Source organism: Colobus angolensis, unplaced genomic scaffold (assembly GCF_000951035.1).
Source record: "Colobus angolensis palliatus isolate OR3802 unplaced genomic scaffold, Cang.pa_1.0 Scaffold248, whole genome shotgun sequence".
NCBI classification, from domain to species: Eukaryota; Metazoa; Chordata; class Mammalia; order Primates; family Cercopithecidae; genus Colobus; species Colobus angolensis.
Window position 1 is genome coordinate 229,606 of NW_012115688.1, and position 24,313 is coordinate 253,918.

Sequence of the window (24,313 nt, forward strand, 5' to 3'; positions counted from 1 at the left end):
TGTAGCAGCCCCCATGCTGCTTAGAGTAAAACCCAAATTTCCATCCAGCCCTTGCTAACCTACTCAGAGTCTCCTTGTACTATTCCCTCCTTGGCTCACAATAATCCACCTTTGGGATTTACCAAAATCTTTTGTTCCTCACCCCTTTGTTTTTCGGGGTCTCTTTGTGTTGAATTCTCTCCCTTTAGTTTCTTGCCTCCTTCATGTTCCAGCTCACATGAGACCTACTCAGATAAACCTTCCCTCTTTAAAGTTTCTCTACAGCATTCATTCTTAATAAGCATAGTATCACCCTAGTGGGGTGAACATTGGCTCTTGGAAGATAAAAAAAATGTACTCTTTTAATATACAAAATACAGGCATACATACAGGACATAAACACACACATACTTGCACATACACACACATATGGTAGTAAAACTTCATGAGTTTATTGATTAGGCAAAATAATATCTAAAAAGTTTCTTTAGAGGAGCAACAATGAAAAATAAGTTAAGCAACATTGCTCTGTAGAAACTAAGTCTCCCCTTTCCTCTCACCAACATATATCCTAATTTATCTCCTTCTAAGAACTTATTATGACAGGCAACTACCTTGCTTATTGTATTTCAGTATTTCCTATTTCCTCCTACTCCTCTGAATGCAAACTCCATGAAGTCTTGGGATCTTGGCCATTTGTTCATCATTGTATTTCCAGCATTTGCTTAGTACTGGACACACAGTAATTGTTCAATAAATATTTGGTGATTCAATTACCATTGTAACCAAGGGGTGATTTCAGATACTAGAACAAGAACCCACTGGGCCAAGTGGACACCTCTTGGATTTCAATTCTCACTTAAATGCTGCCAGATTTGTTGGGTCCTTTTGGACACCGAGTTCAAGTATAAGTCACCTTCTCTGGCCCATGGACAAGTTAATCGCTTAGCTTTTTTCTTGATGATTCCCAGTTTTCTCTCCTTCCTAACCATTGAGAACCCAGTAACCAGGTAGCCCAGCCCTTTCCCTGTTCCATTGAGATATGATAGTGAATACCATATGGGTGTCTGACTCACTGAATTAAAAACATTTAAAGAAAATTATAGCAATAGGCTAGCTGTATTGGCAATTACACAGCAGAAGGCATGCACAATTATCTGATTTGATTTAGCACTAAATTAAATCATGGCGAGCATCTGCAATAGAAAAAAGACTGGAAGGAAGCAAACCAAAATGTTAACAATGTTATCCTTCTCTGGAATGTGGACTTGCAGTTTATTTTCTCCTTAAGTTTCTGGTTAATTGAGGAATTTCTGTAATGCGTATTTATCTTATCTTAAAAAACAAACAAAGTTTTTGGTGGCTAAAGGTTTTAAGTCCATCCATGACACTGCAGTATTAAAGAGAGATATAGGCACATTCCTGGTCCATTGATCTAGGACCAGTTGTATTTGAATATACAGTGACCCCCAAAGAGCCTTTCTAGTGGTATTTCTGTGCTTAGAGAAGCCACTGGATTTGGGCCAATGTAATCGTTTAGGGAAACAGACACAGCCTTCTTGCCAGAAGCACACCCACTAGAACTTTCATACTTGTTATTTTTTTTTAAAGATATTTGTGACTTGCAAAAGTACAACAAAGTAATTGTACCATAAGGCCCTTCCGTAAGACAAAATGCAAAACAATTTAAAAAAAATTCCCACATATTTTAAAATATTTTTCAGGGGCTTCATGGCTCCCTGAAGCCAAGGTTATAAAATCCTGACTTAGGTTTCTTAGTGAAATGCCTCTTAAAATCCAGGCCACATCTCTTCATTTCTTCTACTAGTAGCTGTCATTAACTGATTTACCAACTGCCCAAACCTTCCCCTTACCTGAAGGATTTTCTAGACCCTGCCTCCTCCTAGCAAGGGTCATATGACCCAATACAAGCAGTTCATGTGTCAGTATCCGTCAAGGCTCCATTAGGGGTTCTGAATGTCCTTGTAATCAAGGAATGCTTTCAAATACTATAACTTTTGGAAGATCAACTAATGAAAAGACTCAATCCAACATTAGACCCAACAATTCAGTAGTAATTCCAAAGTCCATCATGATAGCTAATATCTCATCGGGGCTCAAGGCATCCAGCTGAGCACACAAATCATTTTAGCTCAGAGCCACTATCTGCTCTGACATTGATGTCTTACGTACTTACAAGGTGACAATAATATATGATGCCTCAACAATGTACACACGCTCTTCTAACCACACTGAATTATAGACATCCATAAAAATGTGGTGGCCTTACCTGGGAAAGGTTCATAGCACAAATAGTGTGATGAGGCACGTCGTTTGCAAATCACCACAGAACTTAAAAGTATTTCCTATATCCAAAGTACTATTCTATGGTACAGGTGACTTTTAGGACCCTCATTTAAAACAAACCCATCTGGGAAAAAAATCATTTAGTAGAAGATTGTATTTGGCTGCCCAAACCTTCCTGAGTTAAAGAGTTTATCTTCAGAGGAAAAGCACCATTCTTACCTCCTCCAGAGCCCACAAGGAGTCCACCACAGGCTTGATCTTCTTCTGGTTGTAGAGCCCTATGAGTTTTTCCACCACTCCCCGAATGAGGCCCGCCCGGCCTTGTTTGAAGAGCAGATTTAAAAGGGAAAACCCCGCGATGACTTTGTTCTCCTCATACAGCTTGATGGGGTTCACCTTCTCCACCTGCCACCACTGCAAAGAGAGGTGGTATCGGGTTATAGGAACTCAATACCAGGGTTAAGGCTACATTTGCAGCATTGCTGATGTCATCAGCTACTACAGGGGGAGCATGGGGCTGCAGCTCAGCAGACTCCAGCTGGCCAAGGGGTGGTTCTTGGTGGTGAATTTTATTTTTTATTTTTATTTTTTGAGATGGAGTCTCGCTCTGTCACCCAGGCTGGAGTGCAGTGGCATGATCTCAGCTCTCTGCAACCTCTGCCTCCCAGGTTCAAGCAAATCTCTGCCTCAGCCTCCCGAGTAGCTAGGATTACAGGCGCCCGCCATCATGCCCAGCTAATTTTTGTGTTTTTGGCAGAGATGGGGTTTCACCATCTTGGCCAGGCTGGTCTTGAACTCCTGACCTCGTGATCTACTTGCCTTGGACAGTGGTGTATTTTTTTTTAAAGCATCTATTTTGCTAGGCACTGTTGCAAGTACATGGGAAGCAATAGATGCTTCGGAGACGCTCAGGTCTAAGTGGGAGAGAGACACCAAAACTAACTACAAGGCCACATGTAGTTGAAACATTAAGTACACGGTCAGGATCATCAGCTCCGGAGTTGAACTGTCGCTCTACAATGTTCTGTTATTAAGTGTACAGCACTCGGCTCAGTGAATGGTGGTGGTGATGATGGGGTTGTTAAAGGAAGTAGGATAGCAGAGAAGTTGACACAGTGTGGTGGCGGACATGATTGAGGTGGCCTCTCTGCCTGCAGGAGCAGCTTTCCTGGGGGAGTGGTTATGACAAGGCTAAATCTGGGGAGGTGGGTAGGGATCCATTGGAGAAGGAAGAGGGAGGAGGGGTGATTTAGGAAGAAGGGACAGCATGAAGAAATGATGAGGTCAAATTGTTGGGACTGAATCAACGGTTCCGAACAGGTTTGTCCCCAACCCTGGGTAGAAGCCAGGGATGCAACTAAACATCCCACAGTGCTCAGGACAAAGAATATTCACAGCAAAGAATAATCCACAACAAAGAATTACCCAGCCCCAAATATCCATGGCCCTAAAGCCGAGATGCCCTGGACTAAAATTCTGGGTGAAATACCTACAAACTATTCAGTGTGGCCATCTCTTTTCCAGTCTCTCATCTCCTCCCTTCAAGTATCAAAATAAGTAAATAATCCACTAGAAACCTAGAGAAATGGGGATCCAACTGCTTTGTTGTGATTTAATTGCTTTTCCTTTGGTGCTGGTTATAGGTTAGAAATCCAAACATCCAGTTTCTGGGGGGTTCTAGGAGATAAGATGTTCAATATCATTTCAATACAGGGTGCAAAGAGGAATGTGATGGGCATTTAGAAACACGGATAGTATTTATGTTATCACTGAGCTCATTTATATCCTCTTTCCAAAAAGAATTAAGGAGAGTGACTAAAGTGAAACTTTATTTTTTTAAATTGGGAAGCTCATGTCATTAGGAGAATAAGCGCAGAAAAGATAGGGTGAAAACAATGATGAGGTTCATATAAAAAAATTATTTACAAAAGCACATTTGGAGAGGGCTGGGGGACCAAGAAGAGCCACGCATTTGACCTTAGGTTTCTTGGCTTCCAATTTTGATGGTCTTACCTGGCAAGGGTTCGTGGCACACATGGTGTGGTGAGGCACGTGGTTTGGAAACCACCAAATAACTTCAAGTATTCCTTACATCCAAAATACTATTCTATGGGACAGTGATTTTTAGGGCCCTCGTTGAAAACAAACCAACTTGGGAAATACAGCAAATATAGAAAAATAATACCTGGACTCACAGTGTATCTGCAATGCCTCAGTGAATGTTTGTGGAATGAATGCTTGCTGCAAATGTACACTTGCTGCATAGCTGTGGTTAAGAAGGTTATAGAGCTGAATGCCTAGTTTTGAATCTTAGCTTTGTCACTCATGAGCTGTGTGACTTTAGACAAATCTCTTAACTTCTCTGTGCTCAGTTTCCTCACTGATCCTCATGAGGTGGTTATGAGGAGTAAATGTGTTAATGCATATGAAGTGCTTAGCATCGTCTCTGCCACATATGAGGTGCTCCATAAACATACGCCATCCATTTTTCTTATCTTAATCTGAACAAGATGTTTTTGGTCTAGTGAATAAGAGCTCCAAATATGGAGTCAGATTGCTCTGTAAATTTTAACTTCCTCTATGAGTATCATCATCGTTATGGTGTGAAAGAAAATGGCATGTTTGGCAAATAGTGAGGCATAAACTCTGCAGCAATTTTAAGATGCAACATCATTAAGATAGCTGAGTGGGAAATTCCTGTATAATTCCAGTCAACCTTTAATTTCTAAGCCTCCCTTGAATACATGGAAATTTTTTTTTTTCTAGAACTTTTCAGAGCAAAGTTCCACCTCTTGGTAGGCCCTCTCTTCAGTTTTCTTCCAAATGACCCTTAGTGTTTGAGCAGGCCTCTGAAAGAAAACATCCTCATTCTTGACCTCCAGGTACAAAGCGTTCTGGTAATAGGAACCCCTGCTTTGGGCAGAGGAATCTCCATCTCCATCTCCATCCTGGCTGTACATTTATGAATGCCTTTGTTGAGCATGGGCACGCTGCAATTATTTCATTAACAGTGTGTTTTGGGATTGTGCATTTAAGGGAGAAAGGGAAAACACTTCTTACAATTGTATGTAATTTGGGACCAGTGTGGTTACCCATAGCAGTCTGTCAATATCATGTTAATTACAGCCACAGCAACACAGCAGCTGTACATGGCACAAAGCCTGTCTTCAGGGGACACACTCCAGACAGCATCCTTCATTATACTCCATTCTTGCTCCTCCTGTAGGTTCTGTAGTGAGGATGATCCTTGACCCATATTTTAAAGCCCAAATGCATAGAGAGGACCTTTGATTCGAATCTCACAAGTGCAGGGAGTTATTATCCATTCCGGAATGTTTGGAGCTGAAGTTTCTGGCAGCCAATGTTGGCACTTTGAGGGCATGTGAATACCCCATAGTGCTACACTTAGAATGAATTCCAAACTCCTTACCATATTTTTCCCTGACCACTTTGTTTTAATTGCCTCCATCCACCCTGCTATTTTCTATTTTAGCCCTTGATTTTTATCCCCTTCAGAGGTTTAGTAGCCATTTATAATCATGTTATTAACACATCTTGCTTCTTTTGGGTTTGTCTCCCTCCTTCGTATATAAGAACCAAAAAGGTCCAAAGTGCACCTATCTTCTTTACTGTGATAGCCTGGTGCTTGGCACAATACCACAAACAGCAGGTGCTCAGAAAATGCTTGTGAAGTGAGTGGATCAGTCGATGCTGCACTGACACATAGAAGTCCAAAAGTAGAGGGGGCTAAAACAAACCCTTGTGAAAAGTAGCAATCCCCTGTTGGGAAGGGGTAAAAATGAAAGTTCCTGCTATTTGACCCAGCAGTCCCACTACTGGGTATATATCCAAAAGAAAGTAAATCATTCTATCAAAAGGACACATGCACCCATATATTCATTGCCATTCTATTCACAATAGCAAACACATGGAATCAACCTAGGTGCCCATCAATGGTGGACTGAATAAAGAAAATGTGAGACATATACACCATGGAATACTATGCAGCCATAAAAAAGAATGGAATCATGTCCTTTGCAGCAACATGGATGCAGCTGGAGCCCATTTTCCTAATCAAATTAATGTAGAAACATAAAACCAAATACTGCATGTTCTCTCTTATAAGTGGGAGCTAAACATTGGGTACTCATGGACATAAATATGGGAACAGTTAACACTGTGGACCACTAAAGGGGACTGGGAGCGGGACAGGGGTTGAAAAACTAACTATTGGGTACTATGCTCACTATCTGAATGAGAGGATCATATGTACCTCAAACTTCAGCATCATACAGTATACCCAGGCAAAAAACCTGCGCATGTACCTCCTGAATCTAAAATGTTGAAATTATTAAAAAAAAAAATACTTTGGAACGTGCAAAGAAAAAAAATAAAGAATATTGGCTGGTGCTGGGGTGCTGGTGGTTCATTTCAAAGAAGAGAAGGAATTTGGACTGGGAAAGGAGTGCTGAAATGATATTTTAATTTAATTTAATTTAATTTAATTTTACTTCATTTTTAGATGGAGTCTCGCTCTGTCATCCAGGCTGGAGTGCAGTGGCACGATCTCGGCTCACTGCAAGCTCTGCCTCCCAGGTTCACGCCATTCTCCTGCCTCAGCCTCCCAAGTAGCTGGGGCTACAGGTGTCCACCACCATGCCTGGCTAATTTTTTTTTGTAGTTTTAGTAGAGACGGGTTTCACCATGTTAGCTAGGATGGTCTTGATCTCCTGACCTCGTGATCCACCCGTCTCAGCCTCCCAAAGTGCTGGGATTACAGGTGTGAGCCACTGCGCCTGGCCGAAATGATACTTTAAAAATTAAGTTTGGCCAGGTGCAATGGATCACGCCTATAATCCCAACACTTTGGGAGGATGAGGCAAGCGAATTTCTTGAACCCAGGAATTTGAAACCAGCCCGGGTAACAGGGTGAAACCTTGTCTCCACCTAAATAATAAATAAATTAGCCAGGTGTAGTGGCACGCACCTGTAATCCCAGCTACTTGGGAGGCTGGAACGGGAGGGTTGCTAGAGTTCAGGAGGTGGAGGTTGCAGTGAGCCAAGATCATGCCTCTGCGCTCCAACCTGGGTGCAGAGAGCTAGACTCCGTCTCAAAAAGGTTCAAGCCCACGTTAGTATAATTCTAGCAAGTATAGCTCCAGATAGGAAGATAGATCAGAGTCAATTCATAGTGAGGTGAATGCCCAGGGATATTGCTTCGCAATGGCTGACAAACTAACCACCATATTTAAAGCATGATCACCCAAGAGAGTGGTTCATGAGCTTGTCCGAGTCTACAAGTCACCCCAGAATCTTGTTAAGGTCATAGGGTCCTCATTTCTATCTCCAATTCAAGAGGATGGGGACACAGAGAAATCTCCAGTACCCCTAAAGACCTAGTCAGAAAGTGGCAAAGTGAAAGGCTGGCCTCTCTATGGAGCAAAGAAAATGCGCTAATGCTAAGTTCATTTTTGACCAATGATTAAAGACACCAACACTTAAGCAATTGTGACTGAAAGGTGAAGCTTTCTTGAGTTTCACTGACACTCCCACGTTTCTGTTTCATTTAGACAAAAGTAGTCTAAATTCTGGTCCTGTCCATTTGCAGGGAGTAGGGCAGGAGTGCTGGTTTTATTGGAAATGAACGATGAAAATGAAAGACAAGATTAAGTCAATGCCTTATGATAGAAGAGCTCACAGCTGGGTGTGGTGGCTCCCGTCTGTAATCCCAGCACTTTGGGAGGCTGAGGTAGGTGGATCACGAAGACAGATTGAGACCATCCTGGTCAACATGGTGAAACCCCATCTCTACTAAAAATACAAAAATTAGCTGGGCGTGGTGGCGTATGCCTGTAATCCCAGCTACTAGGGAGGCTGAGGCAGGAGAATCGCTTGAACCAGTCGGAGGTTGCAGGGAGCCGAGATCATGCCATTGCACTCCAGTCTGGCAACAGAATGGGACTCCGTCTCAAAAAAACAAAACAAAAAAAACCCAAAAAGCTCACAACATGTGAATGAACATGCCACAACAGTACATCAGATGTGCCTGGATACTTACTGATTTTGCAAAGCTGAAGAAGCTCTTGGTCTCTCCAGTTACCATGTTGGATGAGCCTGAAAATGAAAGATTCCCATTAAGCAATTGCTAATGAAAATTGACATCTCTTGTTATGCATGAAAAAAAATGGCAATTGTTTGGTCCGGAACTGGCAAAATCTTGAAAACAAATTTAATTAAGCCTTGGCAAAGTGAGGGGAATGAGAATGAGGCATCAAGTTGACTATTTTAGCTGAGTGTCCCTGATCAAAGAGAAAGTGACATTTCTCATGGTGACGGTTTCATTACTTTGAAAAATTGGGCATGTAGCAAAAATATGATGTAGGCCAACATTTGAATAAAATGAGGAGTTGCTGAAATGTCTCTTTAGGTCTGTTCTTTGAGACTGAGAAGGGAGCTCCTTAGTGAACCTTCTTTGTGATTCTGAATTTGATTCCCTAGCAAGTGAGGGGCTTGGGGCTCTGACCTGGGCTGGGTACCTAACTGGTGGGAGATGTGGAGCAGAGCTAGACTATAGATGGATTGGAAAAAATGGTTATAGAAGCTTGCAGGTGAGAATGAAAAGAGGCCCAGGGACCAAGAAAATGGTGTGACCCATGTGTCAGCTCCAAAGAGGTCTGAGACAAGTGGTATGAGAAACTGAGTTTTGCCAATTGGACAAGCAATATGCAGAGGGCAGATGGGAGGTAGAGTTGGGAAAGATTCCCTAAGATTCTCATATGGAGAGAAAAGATCCTTTACAGGGTTTGGGGGCAGGGGAGGGGGAAATGAGAGAGCTCTTAACAGTATGGGGAACATTCAAGTACCACACAGGTGATTTTTCAACGACTTTCCTGCCTCGTCTCCAAAGATTTGGGAGTAAGTTCTTCTCAGAGAGGAGTTATTTAATAAAATAATCATGTGTATTTTCAACTATTTAGCCTGGGTAAACTAGTAGCCAGTTATCAGGTTGGTGCAAAAGTAATTATGGTTTTTGTCATTACTTTTAATGCCAAAGACCGCAATTATCCTTGCACCAACCTAATAGTGAACCATTGCTTCTGTTTTTATGGGGTGAGTACCACAGGGCATGACAGTACTAGACTTCGATTAATTAGTGACCAAGTGATCAATGTAATGAATTAGATAATTGTGAACTACTCAAATTGAAAAATCAAGTTGAATTTCACCAAAATGACATCATGAAACTGGGGCAAAAATAGAATTATTGGTAAATGATAAGCAAGGATGACTACATCATCCATCTGCATTTGACTTATATGTTAGTCATATCCGATATCCTCGCAATGTGCAGGGACTCTCACTGATAATAATAAGCTACACATCCACTTCAAAGGAAATACATGGCCATGACTGAAATTACTGGAACACTCCAGCAATGGGATGTTTACCTGCCTCTGGTGAGCTTGGCCTTCTTTCTGTTATAATGATCTGAAGATGACAAAAAGATGCTTGGACATTTATACCCCTCAAATATGTATTTTATAATCTCTACAGGTAATAGCAGGGAAATAGTGTTTTTTTCGGAGTTACCCAGAATTAAGACTCTTCTATTGTACCAACAGGGGACAAAGGTACCAAGAATCTCAAACGCTGGATAAATCCACTATTATTTAGTGTCAGAATATGCCATTAGCATCAAATACTCCTACTTTAGTTTGTGGAGACTAATGTTTAAATTAGTTTGCATGCCTATGACAGAAGAGAAGAAAAAGAAGAGAGAAAGGAGGCCCTGGAGCCTCATTTTGCTGGAGAAAATCTTCTCCCAGTTGTTTTTCATAATCTCTTCCACTCCTAAGAGCATAGAAGTGAATGTAGAAAGAGATGGAAACAGACATGAGCTCCATCTACCCAGAGTTTCTGTCTTGAGTGGGATGCTCAGGAGTAGTTTAGGGGAAGAAGAGTGTGTACTTCGCAACTTCTCGAATAGTGAAGATCCTCCCTTAAAACCCGCATATCCTAGCCACTCTTCCCCATCCTACTGTGGGTCCTTCATGCCTCCTTTATTTCTGAACTTCCTTTGAAGACCTTCCTATTTTCCACCTGTGCTACCTTCTATGGGTGATGCCCCTTAATGGTTCTACTCATATCAGTGACCACATTGGCTTGATCTTGTTTTATCCCATTTGAAATAATAGGACATAGGACAGTAGGCACATGTTATTTTACAATTGAAAAGAATTCACGGCAATAGAAACATTATAGGAGACATTAAAAAATGAAACACCCCCATCCCACTATCCCAACATATCAGCACAATTCACTTTTCAGAGCCTTTGCAGGCGCACATGCAGAGTTACCTATTGCCGACCATGTCCCTGCTGCTGTTTTGCACTCACCATATAAAATGTAGGTTCCCAAGGGTTTGAGAAGACTGAGACCTTTTCCAGTGTTGTCCCCACAGAGGCAATCCAAAACGATGTCTACGCCTTCAGCAGAGATTCTAAATGGTGAGAAGGCAAAGCAAAATTCTGTGACCTGTCAGGAGCCAGACCATCAATCCCTTTCCTTTCCTGTGTCATATTGTTTGACTCCCAGAATAAGGAAGCCTGAGAGTTCCAGGAGTAGCAATAAATAGGGCAGGAGCCCAGGAGGTGGATTTATCTTCCCAGATCCAATGATAAAAATTTCGCAAAACTGGAGGCAGGTAAGAATCTGGCTGGTAGCTGGCACTGGGAACCAGCCTGGGCTAGAGGAATGAACTTGGGGTCAGTGGGTCTGAGTTTATATCTAGCTCCTTTACTCAAATTCTCTAGCTTCAGCTTTCTCCTTTGTAATGTGGAGCTGGTATGTTTCTTTGTGGTAAGAATGAAATGAGGTGACAAAAGAGGAGGCTCACGCTTGCCACAGAACAGTCATTCAGTACCTCAGTTAGCAACTCCTATGTGCAGAGCAAGGGTTAGTTGCCTAGCTCTGTTCAAGGTGCTGGAGGTAGAGTGAACCAAACCAGTATGCTCCCTGTCTTCGTGGGACTGCTTCTCCAGCAGGGACTGGCCTTCCTACCTCCTAACTTCCCTTTACAGTGGAAACATAAAGCATGTTAATCTAACTTGCAAGCTTCTCTTCCTCCAATGTCCAGGACCAACCTAAAACTAACGCTAAGGGAAGAGGGTTAAATAGAGATGAACTTCCTCCAGCAATAGGAGGCTGTGGAGTAGAAAGAAGCCACGTTTGTACTGCATTAGACAAAGCATTTGTTGATCTCTTCTTCTATTTATTTATACATTCATTGATTCACTCACTCACTCAATAATGCATGTAAGCAACTTTTACTGGGCTCCCACTGTTAAAAGATACACAGGAGGGGCCTATAGAACAGGAAGGCTGGCCGGGCGCGGTGGCTCAAGCCTGTAATCCCAGCACTTTGGGAGGCCTAGGTGGGTGGATCACGAGGTCAGGAGATGGAGACCATCCTGGCTAACACGGTGAAACCCCGTCTCTACTAAAAATACAAAAAACTAGCCGGGCGTGGTGGGGGGCGCCTGTAGTCCCAGGTACTCGGGAGGCTGAGGCAGGAGAACGGTGTAAATCCGGAAGGCGGAGCTTGCAGTGAGCTGAGATCCGGCCACTGCACTCCAGCCTGAGCCGCAGAGCGAGACTCCGTCTCAAAAAAAAAAAAAAAAAAACAGGAAGGCTCTGGAGATTGTGGGGAAGATATTCATGCCCACAGAGATCCTATTCTCACAGATCCCCGCTCTGTTCAGACAAGAATGGCATTCCTTGTGTTTGCAAGTTTGCAGGATTAATTTATCTTAGCAAATATCTCAATTTTTCTACCCCCAAGTTCACCCTAGCAAAATTTAGGCATTGCAGTGTGTGTCAACAGCTGGGTCTTGTGTCCACAGTGTCACTAACTAGGAAACTGCATGTACATCTCCTGGGTGCGGAGACTAAGTCAGCTTCCCCATGCAGCTGAGTCTTTATGTGACTATGCCCTTCAAAAGCCCTCATGTCATGTCCAATATCCAGCCCACTACCACCAAGGTGCATCCAAAATGATCAGCTTAGCTTCCTGCCTAATAGAGCTCTTATCTGCACAGGGGTGTCCTCTTAAGTCTCACCTGAAAGTTCAAAACAAAGTAATTAGGACAGTGGATCTCAAACCTAAGTGTGCACCATAATAACCTGCAGGGTTGATTAAAACAGAGATTGCAATCCTCCCCTTCTTCTCTGATTCTGTAGGTCTGTGATGGGGATTTGCATGTCTAATGTTTGTTTCCAGGTGCTGCGGCTACTGCTAATTCCAGCTCCACACTCTGAGAATTACTGATCTAAGCCAGTTACTCCTCAGGAGCAGGAGCCAAACTGGCACTTCTTGTTTTTTTGTTTCTTTTGTTTTGTTTTGTTTTGTTTGTTTGTTTTTGTTTTTGTTTTTTTTACAAATTAACTACTTTGTTCTGTAAATATCCAGCAGTGGGCACCACACTAGGCATGGGAAGACGTAGTGTATTGCTTTCTCCTCTTTTTGGGTCATATAAAAGGCAGATATTTAACAATAATTATGCAAATAAATGTTAAGTTGAAATGTGGTCTCATGCCACTAAGGGGCTCTAGAATTGTGTAAATTGAGAATTTTCCCAATCAGGGCTATCAGAGAGGCATCCCTGCAGAAGGTAAGGAGTTAAGCTGGTAAAGAGTGAAGGGAATAGTGTCCTAGGTAGAGGGAACAGCATATGCAAAGGCCCTGTGGTCGAGGAAGACTGGGAAGCCACCAGTGTGGCTGGAGTATGAAAACAAAGGGGTGCTTGCTTTGAGGTTGGGCTGGAGAGGCAGGTGGGAGTTGAACCACACGACTCTTGGTTGGTGGGCTTCAGGTTGGTGGTCAGGTCTTCACCTTGCATTATGGGCCGGGTAGTTGTGCTCCTGTCTCCCTCACTTCTGCCAGGGTCTGTTTTGTTCCAAGTTTGCTCACTCTTGTGGGAGTGGGATCCTGCTCTGCTTTTACCAGCCAGCCCTCCTGAGCCATCAAGTCATCCCAGTGAACTGCATTTCCCCAAGACCTCTCCCCTTGCCAGCAGGATGCCCACCTGAGGTCAGAAGCAGCCTCACCAATATTAGGCCATGCATACCTCCTGCTTGTACCCCTGATGGGTCTGCCCAGCCTTGAATTTTCATCCCCTGATGCTCCTCACATCTGCATTCTACTTGGCGGACCACATTCTCTCCCACAAACTGCCAGTCACATCTGGTTGTATTAGCCCCACCTTGACCTGTTGCTCTGTCTGCTGGACTCTGGTTCTGCAGAAAAGCAGGGCATGTCCATAGTCAGCAGTGGCCTATAAACTCCTGTGCACTTCCCCATCTTCACCTCCCACCCACAGCTCAAGGCATTTGGCCTTTTGATTGTCCCTAGAACTTTCTGACCTCAGGGCCTTTGCATGTGCTGTCATCACTGCCTGGACAGCCTTTCCTCTGCTCTCCTTAGAGCTGGCTCCTTCTCATCCTTCAGATCTCACTCACATACGATCCTCCCAGAGGAGCTGTAACTAATCACTCCACCTGAAATGTATCTCCATTTTAGTTTCCTTTATACTTTAGTGTCTACACTGGAGATACTTTTTAGCACGTACCATAGGTTATAATTATTTATTTATTGACTTTCTTTTCCACCAAAATTTAAGCCCCATGGGGCATGTTTGTGCTGCTTATGATAATATCTGCAGCCCTTCTCTTCCTGCTGGATATAGTGTTGCTTCTCAAGAAATAGTGATTGACCACAGGAATGCACAAGTGTTTCAATGACTGGGTAACCAAATGAATGAAAGACGATGAAGAAAACAGTTTAAGACTGCTATTCTCTGTCTCTATATGTGGGCTTCCTTGGAAAGGAAACTCACATTTCAGAACTCTCCTATATAACAGCTATTTCATAATTAACCCTCACAAAAAGCCTATGAGGCAGGCATTTTAACTCCACTTTTTAAAAAGTGAAATCAAGGCTTACAGATGCAGCAGTCTTGCCCAGGCTTACGTAACTAGCACAGCTGGAATTCAATTCTAGGCCTAGTTTAACCCCAAAGATGACGGCTTTTTCACCACTCTGAGTTTAAGACTTCAATAAATGTTCAAGCCAGTGTTAAGGATGGAAGTGTCACTTTAGCAAGCAGCTCTGAGAAGCAGGTAATTTAATTTAGTCTTTGAAGAATTCAGGCTTAAATTTTGTCTTGAGATAAATACACATACATTCAGAGTCTGCTTACATTTGATCAAAGTCTGACCTGGATCAAACATCTAGACCAAAAGATTTCTGTTTTCAAGCTGGTTTTCCCCCAGAGTTTATAGGAGAGACCCAAGTTCAGAGTCCCACAAATTTACCCTTAATTTCCAGCCACTGGATAACCATTTTCTGAGTGTTTACTACATGCTAGGCATTGTGCATGCTGAGTTGGGAATACACAGAGAAGGCGGAAGTTTACCATGACCATCCAGGAGCTCATGGGCTACGAGAGGAGACATCTATAAATGGATCAAACAGAGTGATCACTGCTGCAATAGAGCAACTTATGAGCATTGGAAGATGACCCTCTGTTGAGGGCTGGCAGCAGAGGGAACCAGAGGGAACAGGATGTGCAAAGCCCTATGGTGGGAGGAAGACTGGGAAGCAGCCAGTGTGGCTGGAGTATGAAAGCAAAGGGCCGATTGCTTTGAGGTTGGGCTGGAGAGGCAGGCGGGAGTTGAACCACATGGACTCTTGGTTGGTGGGCTTCAGGTTGGTTGGTGGTCAGGTCTTCACCTTGCATTATGGGCTGGGTAATTGTGCTCCTGTCTCCCTCACTTCTTCCTGGGTCTGTTTTCAGAGCAGAAATTGGCCAGGTGACAAAGGGAAGGCACTTCTCAGAGAATAGCATCACAGCTTGACCTAGGACAGTGAGAAGGCTTTGGGACATTAACTATGGCAATGAGGAGGCCTGGCCACTGCCTCCTTCTAGAAGGACCCTAAGACTGGCTATCACAACCAACAGCTAATATGGAGGTGGATAGGCAGGGGAGAGGGGTGGCTCAAGGGCAACACAGCACTGGGCTTAGGAATATACATTTTATATCAGTGTTAAGCATTTAGTTCTGCTACTTACATGCTGTGTGACCTTAGGTGAGTTACTTAGCCTCTCTGTGCCTCAGTATCCCCAACTGTGTAATGGGATGATGGTGATAACACCTACATTTTCTTCATGAAGCCTGAATGAATTGATGCAAATGGAACACAGAGCCCAGCTCATGGTAAGCTTTGGGTCCATGGTAGCTTTGATTGATTACCATTTTTCAAAATGCCCCAACTTCAAGTCTTTTCGTTGAGAAAAGGGCATGAAAAGAAAGAGTATGCAAAACCTCTCCAACTCAACCTTCAGGGTGGGTGGAGACACCAGCCCAGAAATTACTGGAGTTGAGGCTTGATGCTCTTGACCTTCCGAAGAGAGTGTGCTACACTCTTGAGCGCTTACTATGTCACAAGTAGAATGCTAAGAACTTCCTAAGTGTTTCATTATCGAGACTGGGTCTTGCTCTGTGGCCCAGGCTACATTTATGCCTCATGCTGATCCTCTGACTCTGGGGCCATCATTATCCCCGTTTGATGCACAAGGAAAATGAGACTCAGTGAGGTCAGGTGATTCGCCCCAGAGCCCACTGCATAGAATGGGAAGACCTTAGTTTGTTCCATCACATCTAGAAACCAGGTAAGGGCATCAAAGGCGAAGTAGGGTTTCGTAGGGTAAGTAGTGGCCAACCCCGAGGCGACCACCACTGTCACTTCTATGCCATGCAGGTACCCGGCAGGGATGAGCAAAGCTAGGGGGTGCTTTCTTGGACTTAACACTAGAAGGAGACACTTGTGGGTCTCCTTCACATTCAGGCCACCTGCCCCCTTCCACGCTTCTCTCTCGGCATTTCTACAGTTGAATCACATGCATGTCTGCGGGTCAACAGAACCACAAATCCTCTCCTTCCTGCCGTCATTGCATCCTTTTGAAGGTTAGTGGTCGCGTGGAGGGTGGGAGGAGGGAGAGGAATTGGATTCTGAGGGGGAGAAGTTGGGCAGAGGCAGATATCATTTTCAGGACCTGAGGGTGAGGATGCTTTTGCTCTTTCTGTCAAACCATTCCAGCAGCTATTGCTCCTTTCAAGGGTAGAAATGTTCCTTTGGGTAAGAATTTCAAAATTGAAAAGCACTCCATCTCTGTTGAGTCATGACAAATCCCATAAAAGGATTGTACTGAACTGGACTCAGTTGGATCTATTTAGAATGTTCCTGGTCCCATAAGCAGCCTTGGTTCTGGCCCTGTCTCAGTTACACCCACACTGAAAAGCACTGCAGTAGCCCTTTTAATGAAATAATCATGAAAATCACAAGTGGAGCTGGAAGGCTCATCAGAGGAACAAGGATCATCCTCATCATTTCTGTGCCCCCGACTCTGGTTTCTGGGGGTGTTCACCACTGCCTGCATATGTATAATTATTACATGAAAGCAAAGAAGGTAGGGCGGAAGGCCAAATGCAGCAATTCCTTTGTGTGCTTTTTCCTGCTGCCATAAATCTCTGCGGATTTAAAAAGCAAACACAAATAGCCCCAGCTCGGGGATTATACGAGCCAAATTCAGCAGCAAGATATTTCAGAGTTGCTGATCCAAGACCTTCATGTCTGTCCTTCCAGTGTCCCCAGCCCCGGCCCCTGGATGGTGAATGCTGCCTCTTTCCTTCTTGCCCACAGAGATCAGGGAAGAATTTCTCTTGAGTGGCGGTAGATTCCAACAGAGCCAGTGCCGAGAGAGAAACCCTTTGACCTTGCCAAGTAACGAATTCCCCTTTATGGTGACGTTGCTGTCCAGCTGGGTCTTTGGCTCTCCACTCATTTTTCTCTTTCTGAATCCCTTTTTCTCAGAACTCATCTGTGCCACAGCTTTAACCATCACAGGATGAGACCATTTCCGAGTGCCTGGCCCTTAGTAGGCTTTGCACAGGGTGCCAAGCACGGTGCCTGGTACACAATAGGCTTCTAATAGAGGACTGGACACAACGCCTACTCCACCATAGGCTTCTCACAGAGTGCCAAGCACAGCAGCCAGCACGTGACAGGTTTCTCACAGGGGGCCAAGCCCAGTGCTGATGTGTGGTAGGCTTCTTGGTAAGTGTTTACTATTAGTAGTTCCCATATGTACTTAGCAATACTACCTCCAGGAATCCCTTCTAGATCCCTTTGTCCCTATTCTCTCCAGGTAATTAGACTCTTATTAATTTCCACCAGTTTTAAAATAAGCTCCTATTACGTGCCAGGCATCGTGCTAGAAATGCAGGAGGTCGGTCTCATCTCTGCCTTTTCTGAGCTTATACCCCTTGGCTTCACCTATGACTGGAATCTGCAAGATTCAAGTCATTTGAACAATTAGCTGCTCCCCAACGATCAGGAGTTTGAATCTTTCCTCTGTGGACTTTGTGCTCCTTTGGCTAGAGATTGTGCTTTATCTCAGTTCCCTAACTTTCAGAGCCAGCTCATGTCAGTCATTTGGAAAACGCTTGAAGTGGGTGGTTGTTTTTTTAATCGTTGAGACTGGGTCTTGTTCTGTTGCCCAGGTTGCAGTGCAGTGGCATGATCATAGCTCACTGCAGCCTCAAACTCCTAGGCTCAAGAGATCCTCCTGTCTCAGCCTCCCAAGTAGCTGGGAATACAGGTGTGCACCACTACACCCAACTAATTGTTTTTCAGAGATGGGAGTCTCATTATGTTGCCCAGGTTCGTCTCAAACTCCTGGCCCCAAGTGATCCTCCTGCCTTGGCTTCCTAAAGTGCTGGGATTATAGGCGTGAACTACCACACCCAGCCTAAGGGAGTGGCTTTGTACTCAGAGCTCCAGTCCCACTTTCCCAGGCCTGTTATGCAGGCTCCCTGGAGTTCTCACTTTCACACTATATTTATCTTGTCTAAAGGAAATCAAGCTTCCATTGCTCATTGTCTAACAACAACAAAAAGGAAAAGAAGTCTTGGTCTCATCTTGCAGTATTTTCCCTAGTCATAGTCATTCTGTCTTGTTCTCCTTCAAAATCACTATAGGCACTGCCTCTCCCTTCCCCTTTCTGCTACTCATTCTCCTGATTTTGGAGATCTCTTCTCTTACTCATCCTGTACATGGCAGCCAGATCAGTTTTTTTGTAGATTCGCCTTTCAAAACAGTGCTTAAGTGCTTCAAATCTGCAAGGAACTCTACATTTCTGACATAATGCAATGTTTACTCCATTTAAGAGCTTTCAAGAGCCTCATCAATCTAGCCCAGTTCTCCACCAGGGTCTGGAGATGTTTCATATTTTCATGACTTGATGCTACTGGCATCTAATGGGTAGAGACCAGGGATGCTGCTCAACATCTACAATGCACAAGGTGGTGCCTCCCGACAGCAGAATGAGCCTGCCCCAAATATCCACAGTGCTGAGGTTGGAAGCTCTGATCTAACCCCGTCCTACCATCTGAACACCTCACAAACCCACATGCTTTAATACAGGCAATCTGGCTTCCTCCCTGGCTGAGGAGCAAGCCGCCCTCACTTCCTTTGTGAGAGTGAGTGTGGGTGCTAGAAAGATCACAAACTCTGGAACTACAGCCACCCGGGACTGAGTCCCGTCACACCTATTTGTGTGACATTTACTTAACCAGGCTTGCCTTACCTCCCTCTGAAAAATAAGCACAGTGTTTACTTCACAAAATGTGTAAGACCCCAAAGAGAGTTCCCACGTGTTCTTCAGGCTTCCATTTAGGCATTGCTCACCTGTGCCCCCACACTGCTCTGTACTTCCCTATCAGCTGTCAACCCCATCATCTTGCAGGGGGATTTGCCTGTTTTGCTCACCACTGTATTTTCATAGTCTGTAGGCATCACTAATATAGATGGTCCTCCATTTATAATGGCCTCACTTAATATTTTTTCAACTTTGTGATGTACCCATACAACCGTTCAGTTTCTCACTTTCAGTACAGTATTTCGCAAGCATTAAGAACCCTGAGATCCTCTTGTCCCAGCCTCCCAAGTAGCTGGGACTACAGGTGTACACCACTACACCCAACTAATTGTTTTTCAATTATATACCTGACTGCACACAACTCGAGGTTTTCAACACTTTATTGTAAAATAGGCTTTGTGTTAGATTATTTTGCCCAACTGTAGACTAATGTAAATTTAGGGTAGGCTAAGCTAAGCTATGATATTCAGTAGGTTAGGTGTATTAAATACTTTTTTGACTCATGGTATTTTAAACTTATGATGAGTTTACAAGGATGTAACACCATTGTAAGTTGAGAAGCATCTGTACAGGAATAAATGAAAAAACAAAACGTCTGAAATAATAATGTGTACCCATTTCCCACCCAATGAAGTTTTAAAATGTTGTGTATTGTGGGTTTTCTTTCTTTCTTTTTTTTTTTTCTTTTAAGATAGTCTCGCTCTGTCACCCAGGCTGGAGTGCAGTGGCATAATCTTGGCTCACTGCAGCCTCCACCTCCTGGGTTCAAGCAATTCTCCTGCCTCAGTCACCTGAGTAGCTGGGATTACAGGCATGCACCACCACACCCGGCTAAGTTTTGTATTTTTAGTAGAGATGGGGTTTCATCGTGTTGGCCAGGCTGCTCTTGAACTGCTGACCTCAAGTGATCTTCCTGCCTCGGCCTCCCTAAAGTCCTGGATATACAGGCATGAGCCACTTAAGCCCGGCCTTAAATATATTTTTGACTCATGATATTGTAAGCTTCTGATGGGTTTATAGGGATGTAACTCCACTGTAAATCGAGAAGCATCTCTACATGAATGAATGGATGAATGAATGAACAAATGGTCTGAAATAATACTGTGTACCCATTTCTACCCAACGAAGTTTTAAAATGTTTGATTTTTTTTAAAGGCAGATTTTTTCAATAGCTTTATTGAAATATAATTGACATACAATAAACTGTACATAGTTAAAGTGTACAATTTGATGAGAGATGAAATACGTTCACACCTGTGAAACCCTCACCACCGTCCACGTAATGAACATATCCTTCACACCCAAAAGTTGCCTCGAGTCCTCTTGTAAACCAGGAGGAGTTTTGCAGAATAGAAAGCTGATAGAATCACACACCTCCAAGGCCAAACCTAGTCCTACCTCTCAGTTTCCTTATCTGTAAAATGAGGAATGTTCACCTTGCAGGATTGTCTCAAGTGCACATAAAATGGTCTAACTGAACTCGTAGCAGGACAGCAGGAGATCAACAAAGCTTGGCTATTATTATCTGCCCTGTTCTGTCCAAGATTCCCTTGTGTGGATTCTCTCACGCTTCCCTCCACCTACTGAAATCGATTGCAACCTTCAAGTTCGCCTGAGGGGCTGTCCATCTTGACATGCTCTCTCCGATCTTTCTCTTTTCCTTATTTCTAAAGCCCTTGCAGTTAGGTACACACAACTCAAGGTTTCTAACGCTTTGGGTTGGTTTCACTCATAATCATCTCTCTCCTTCTAAAGAGAGAGAAAGTAACTGATGTAAAGGTTAGGTCTGTATCATAAATATGTTTTTTTTCTATTCCCTTTACAACACCTGCCTCAAGGCTGAGAATGTGTTCAAAGGAGGCTTCGCGATTCACCTGCTTATAAAAGAGTTTTCATCTCCAGAAATTTTATCTTTTTATTTTTTTCTGGTTCATTGTACACATAATAGTGTAACAATATCTGTGATCAAAAAATAAAGAGAAATAACTCTGCATTCCACTCCTATTGCATGTTGGCAGTTGGATATTTTCCCTTTCCTTTCATTTTATGTCTACATGCACCGAGAATTTGTACGAAGCTGTGATCACAGAGTAGACGGAATTTGGCATTCTGCTTTTTTCACTCAATGTGCTACCATGGGCATCTTTTTCATTTTGTGGCTGTCTTCATAATTATCATTTTTTAAGGGACTGCACAATACTCAAGTATGTGGGTGTAGCATAATCGACTGAACTGTTTCCCTTCTGTTGATTGTGGAGGCTGGTTCTGAATTTTCACTATTGCAGACAATGCTGTAATTCACTCTGTCAACATGTGCTGAGCACTTACAATTAAGCAGAAGCAGTGTTTGGCTCTGTAACAGGCAGCCTTGTACCTGTAGCTTTGCTCTTCTTATTTCCTGAGTGTAGGTTTGCTGGGATGGAGGGTCATGTAAACGTATTTGTAACTTTCTGGGCATTCTGAGTGTAATCCCAAGATCTCTATTTAAAAACACAATGAATTGTGGGAAGTCACCTTTGAAGGAAGGTGCGGGTGAGGTGGGTCTCAAATGCCTTCTATTCCTCTGACATTAGCAGACACCAGTGATTTGGGGGCTAAGAGAGTAGATCTAAGGCAGTGGGAAGATGAGAGGATGGGAAGGATGCTGAGGAAATGGGGCAGGCAGGAGTTCCCTGGTTATGGGCTATTAGTTTTTCAGAAGAGATGCCATCTCCCTTCTCTTCCCACTCCCCACATCCTGCCAGCTGCACTGGCCTCTTTTCAGGTTCATAAGTTCAGCAAGTTTTTCCCGATGTGGGACCCTAGCCCATGGCATCCCTGCTAGTCAGAAATGCTCTTCCTTTGGCCAACTTCTCACCCCTCAACTCTCAGCCAAAATCCCACTCTATGATTGACAGTGTTTCTGATTTCTCCATCAGTCAGTATTCGCTAGCACCTTGCATTTCACTACCAGAGCACATGTCAAAAATGTGAATCAGTTATTTCTCTTTATGGTTTTATTTTTTGTCCCCTCTCCTTCCATTAAGACTACATTCCACAAGGACAGTGACTCTCAAGGTGGTATTGCTGGATCTCTGGCCCTGGCACAGTCTCCAGGCCATCACAGACACAAAGCACAGATGTATTAAGCAATTGTATGCATGCATACATGAAAGAATGCTTGCAAAAATATCACATAAGGAAGTCAAAGAAAAAATGACTGAAGGGACAATGATAGTTCATTTTCCAGACCACAGCTTAAGAGACTTGAGTTAAAGATAGGAAGAACTGACCGGGCGTGGTGGCTCATGCCTGTAATCCCAGCACTTTGGAAGGCCGAGGCGGGCGGATCACGAGGTCAGGAGATCGAGACCATCCTGGCTAACACAGTGAAACCCCATCTCTACTAAAAATACAAAAAATTAGCCAGGCATGGTGGCGGGTGCCTGTAGTCCCAGCTACTCGGGTGGCTGGGGCAGGAGAATGGTGTGAACCCGGGAGGTAGAGCTTGCAGTGAGCGGAGACTGAACCACTGCACTCCAGCTTGGATAACAGAGCGAGGCTCCATCTCAAAAGAAAAGAAAACTACCTGAGAGCTATGGAACTGGGCAAATGGATGTCCTCAGAATTAGCCTGCAGCCTCTAGATATCTAAGAAACAGAGTGTCAACTTCTAATATCTAGCTTGAAGCTTTCCTTTCACATCCTGCTGGAACTATTGGGACAACCTTAAATTATATGCAATGCTCTGCATTCAAAATTTAAAAATAAATCTGAAAACTCAGACCATCAGAACCCCCTCCTTTTTAAGAAACTTCCCAAGTTTCACCAAATCTGTTCTAAAACTATCACTTCAAATAACCAGCTCTCCCATCCACTTGTCCTTCAGTTTTCCCAGCTTAATCTGTGATTTGAAGAAAATTGTTTCCTTTTTGAGACAGGCTTTTGCTGTGTCACCCATGCTGGAGTGCAGTGGCATGATAGCTCACTGCAACCTCTACCCCCAGGATCAAGCAATCTACCCACCTCAGCCTTCTAAGTAGCTGAGACTACAGGCATGCATTACCATGTTCAGCAAAGTTTTGTATTTTTGGAGGGGGGCGCAGGTAGAGATGGGGCTTTACCATGTTGGCCAGGCTGGTCTCAAACTCCTGGGCTCAAGTGATCTGCCCTCCTTGGCCTCCCAAAGTGCTGGGATTATAGGCATGAACCACTATGCCCAGCCTTGTTTCTTTATTATGATTCTGTCTGGACTATGTAATACCTTTGTACATAGCAATTTGTGTTGGAAAATGAGAATGCTGAAACAATGGCTCTGGCCCAAATCTGAATCCTCTCAGAAGCTGTGAGTGGCATGGACCCTGAGAACAAGCCTGGAGCCCAGAGCAACAGCCAGAGTGAGACACACAAAATCATCTGAAACCATGATGGCAGCTGGGTCTCCATCTGATTCTCTGTGTTGACACACATGTGGCCATGATCAATGACTTCAGAATCACAGTTTATAAACCACCATTCCCCCAGGTGACTGCAACAACCAGCACAGGATCTTATGGTCCCAGTCTCCCTCCTCGCATCCATCCCCTCTGCACCACCAGTGATTGTTCAAAACTCAAGTCAATCATAGCTCCACTTCAGTTCATCGGTGGCTCTTGGTCACACCCAGGTTGGAGTCCACATTTGCTAGATTGGTGTACGTGTTCTTTATGTGCATCTGATACCTGTCACCTTGCTCAGCCTCACCTCATGCCCCTCCTTCCCTTTCCCCCCAGGTGTCCCTGTGCCAATACCTATAATTAGATGAGATAACAAGACATCCCTGGACTTGCAGCCCAGTAAGCCTTCTTGTAGTTCTCCCAGCCTCTGAGGCTCTTCAGTTCCTCAGTATGTATGCACAAGACTTTCCTTTCCCAGAGCAGCCCCTCCCTGCCCCTTTCTTCCTATAGGTAATTATGGCTCATGCTTCACTCTTCAGAGAGGTGCTATCTGTACAGGAAAATCACGGGCTCCAAAGTTGAAATGCCTGGCTTGACTCTAGGCTCCACACTTTACTGCCAGTGCCAGGCCTTTCTGGGTGCACACAATGACAAGGTTTCTCAACTTGCTTTCAGTAAGGTGTAGCCAATGACCTGAGCAGTAGTGCTAGACTATGAGAAGGGTGTGTGTTCTTTCTGGGACTGGCCCAAAAAACCTCCTATTCATGACCCTTTGGTGCTCTCTGCTCATCTGCTGGCTAGAAGCAAAGGACCTTAAGACCCAAGACAATAGTGG

General features: G+C 43.9%; 1 protein-coding gene across 1 annotated transcript in view; it reads right to left on the reverse strand.

The window, feature by feature from the left end:
- Nucleotides 1-24,313, reverse strand: part of VAT1L (vesicle amine transport 1-like) — a 191,442-nt gene that overhangs the window by 91,991 nt on the left and 75,138 nt on the right. The window contains exons 5-7 of the mRNA XM_011945975.1: nt 10,683-10,786; nt 8,345-8,400; nt 2,506-2,700 (exon numbers count right to left, since the gene is read on the reverse strand). Coding sequence (XP_011801365.1) covers nt 2,506-2,700; nt 8,345-8,400; nt 10,683-10,786 — 355 coding nt within the window. The remainder of the gene's footprint in view (nt 1-2,505; nt 2,701-8,344; nt 8,401-10,682; nt 10,787-24,313) is intronic.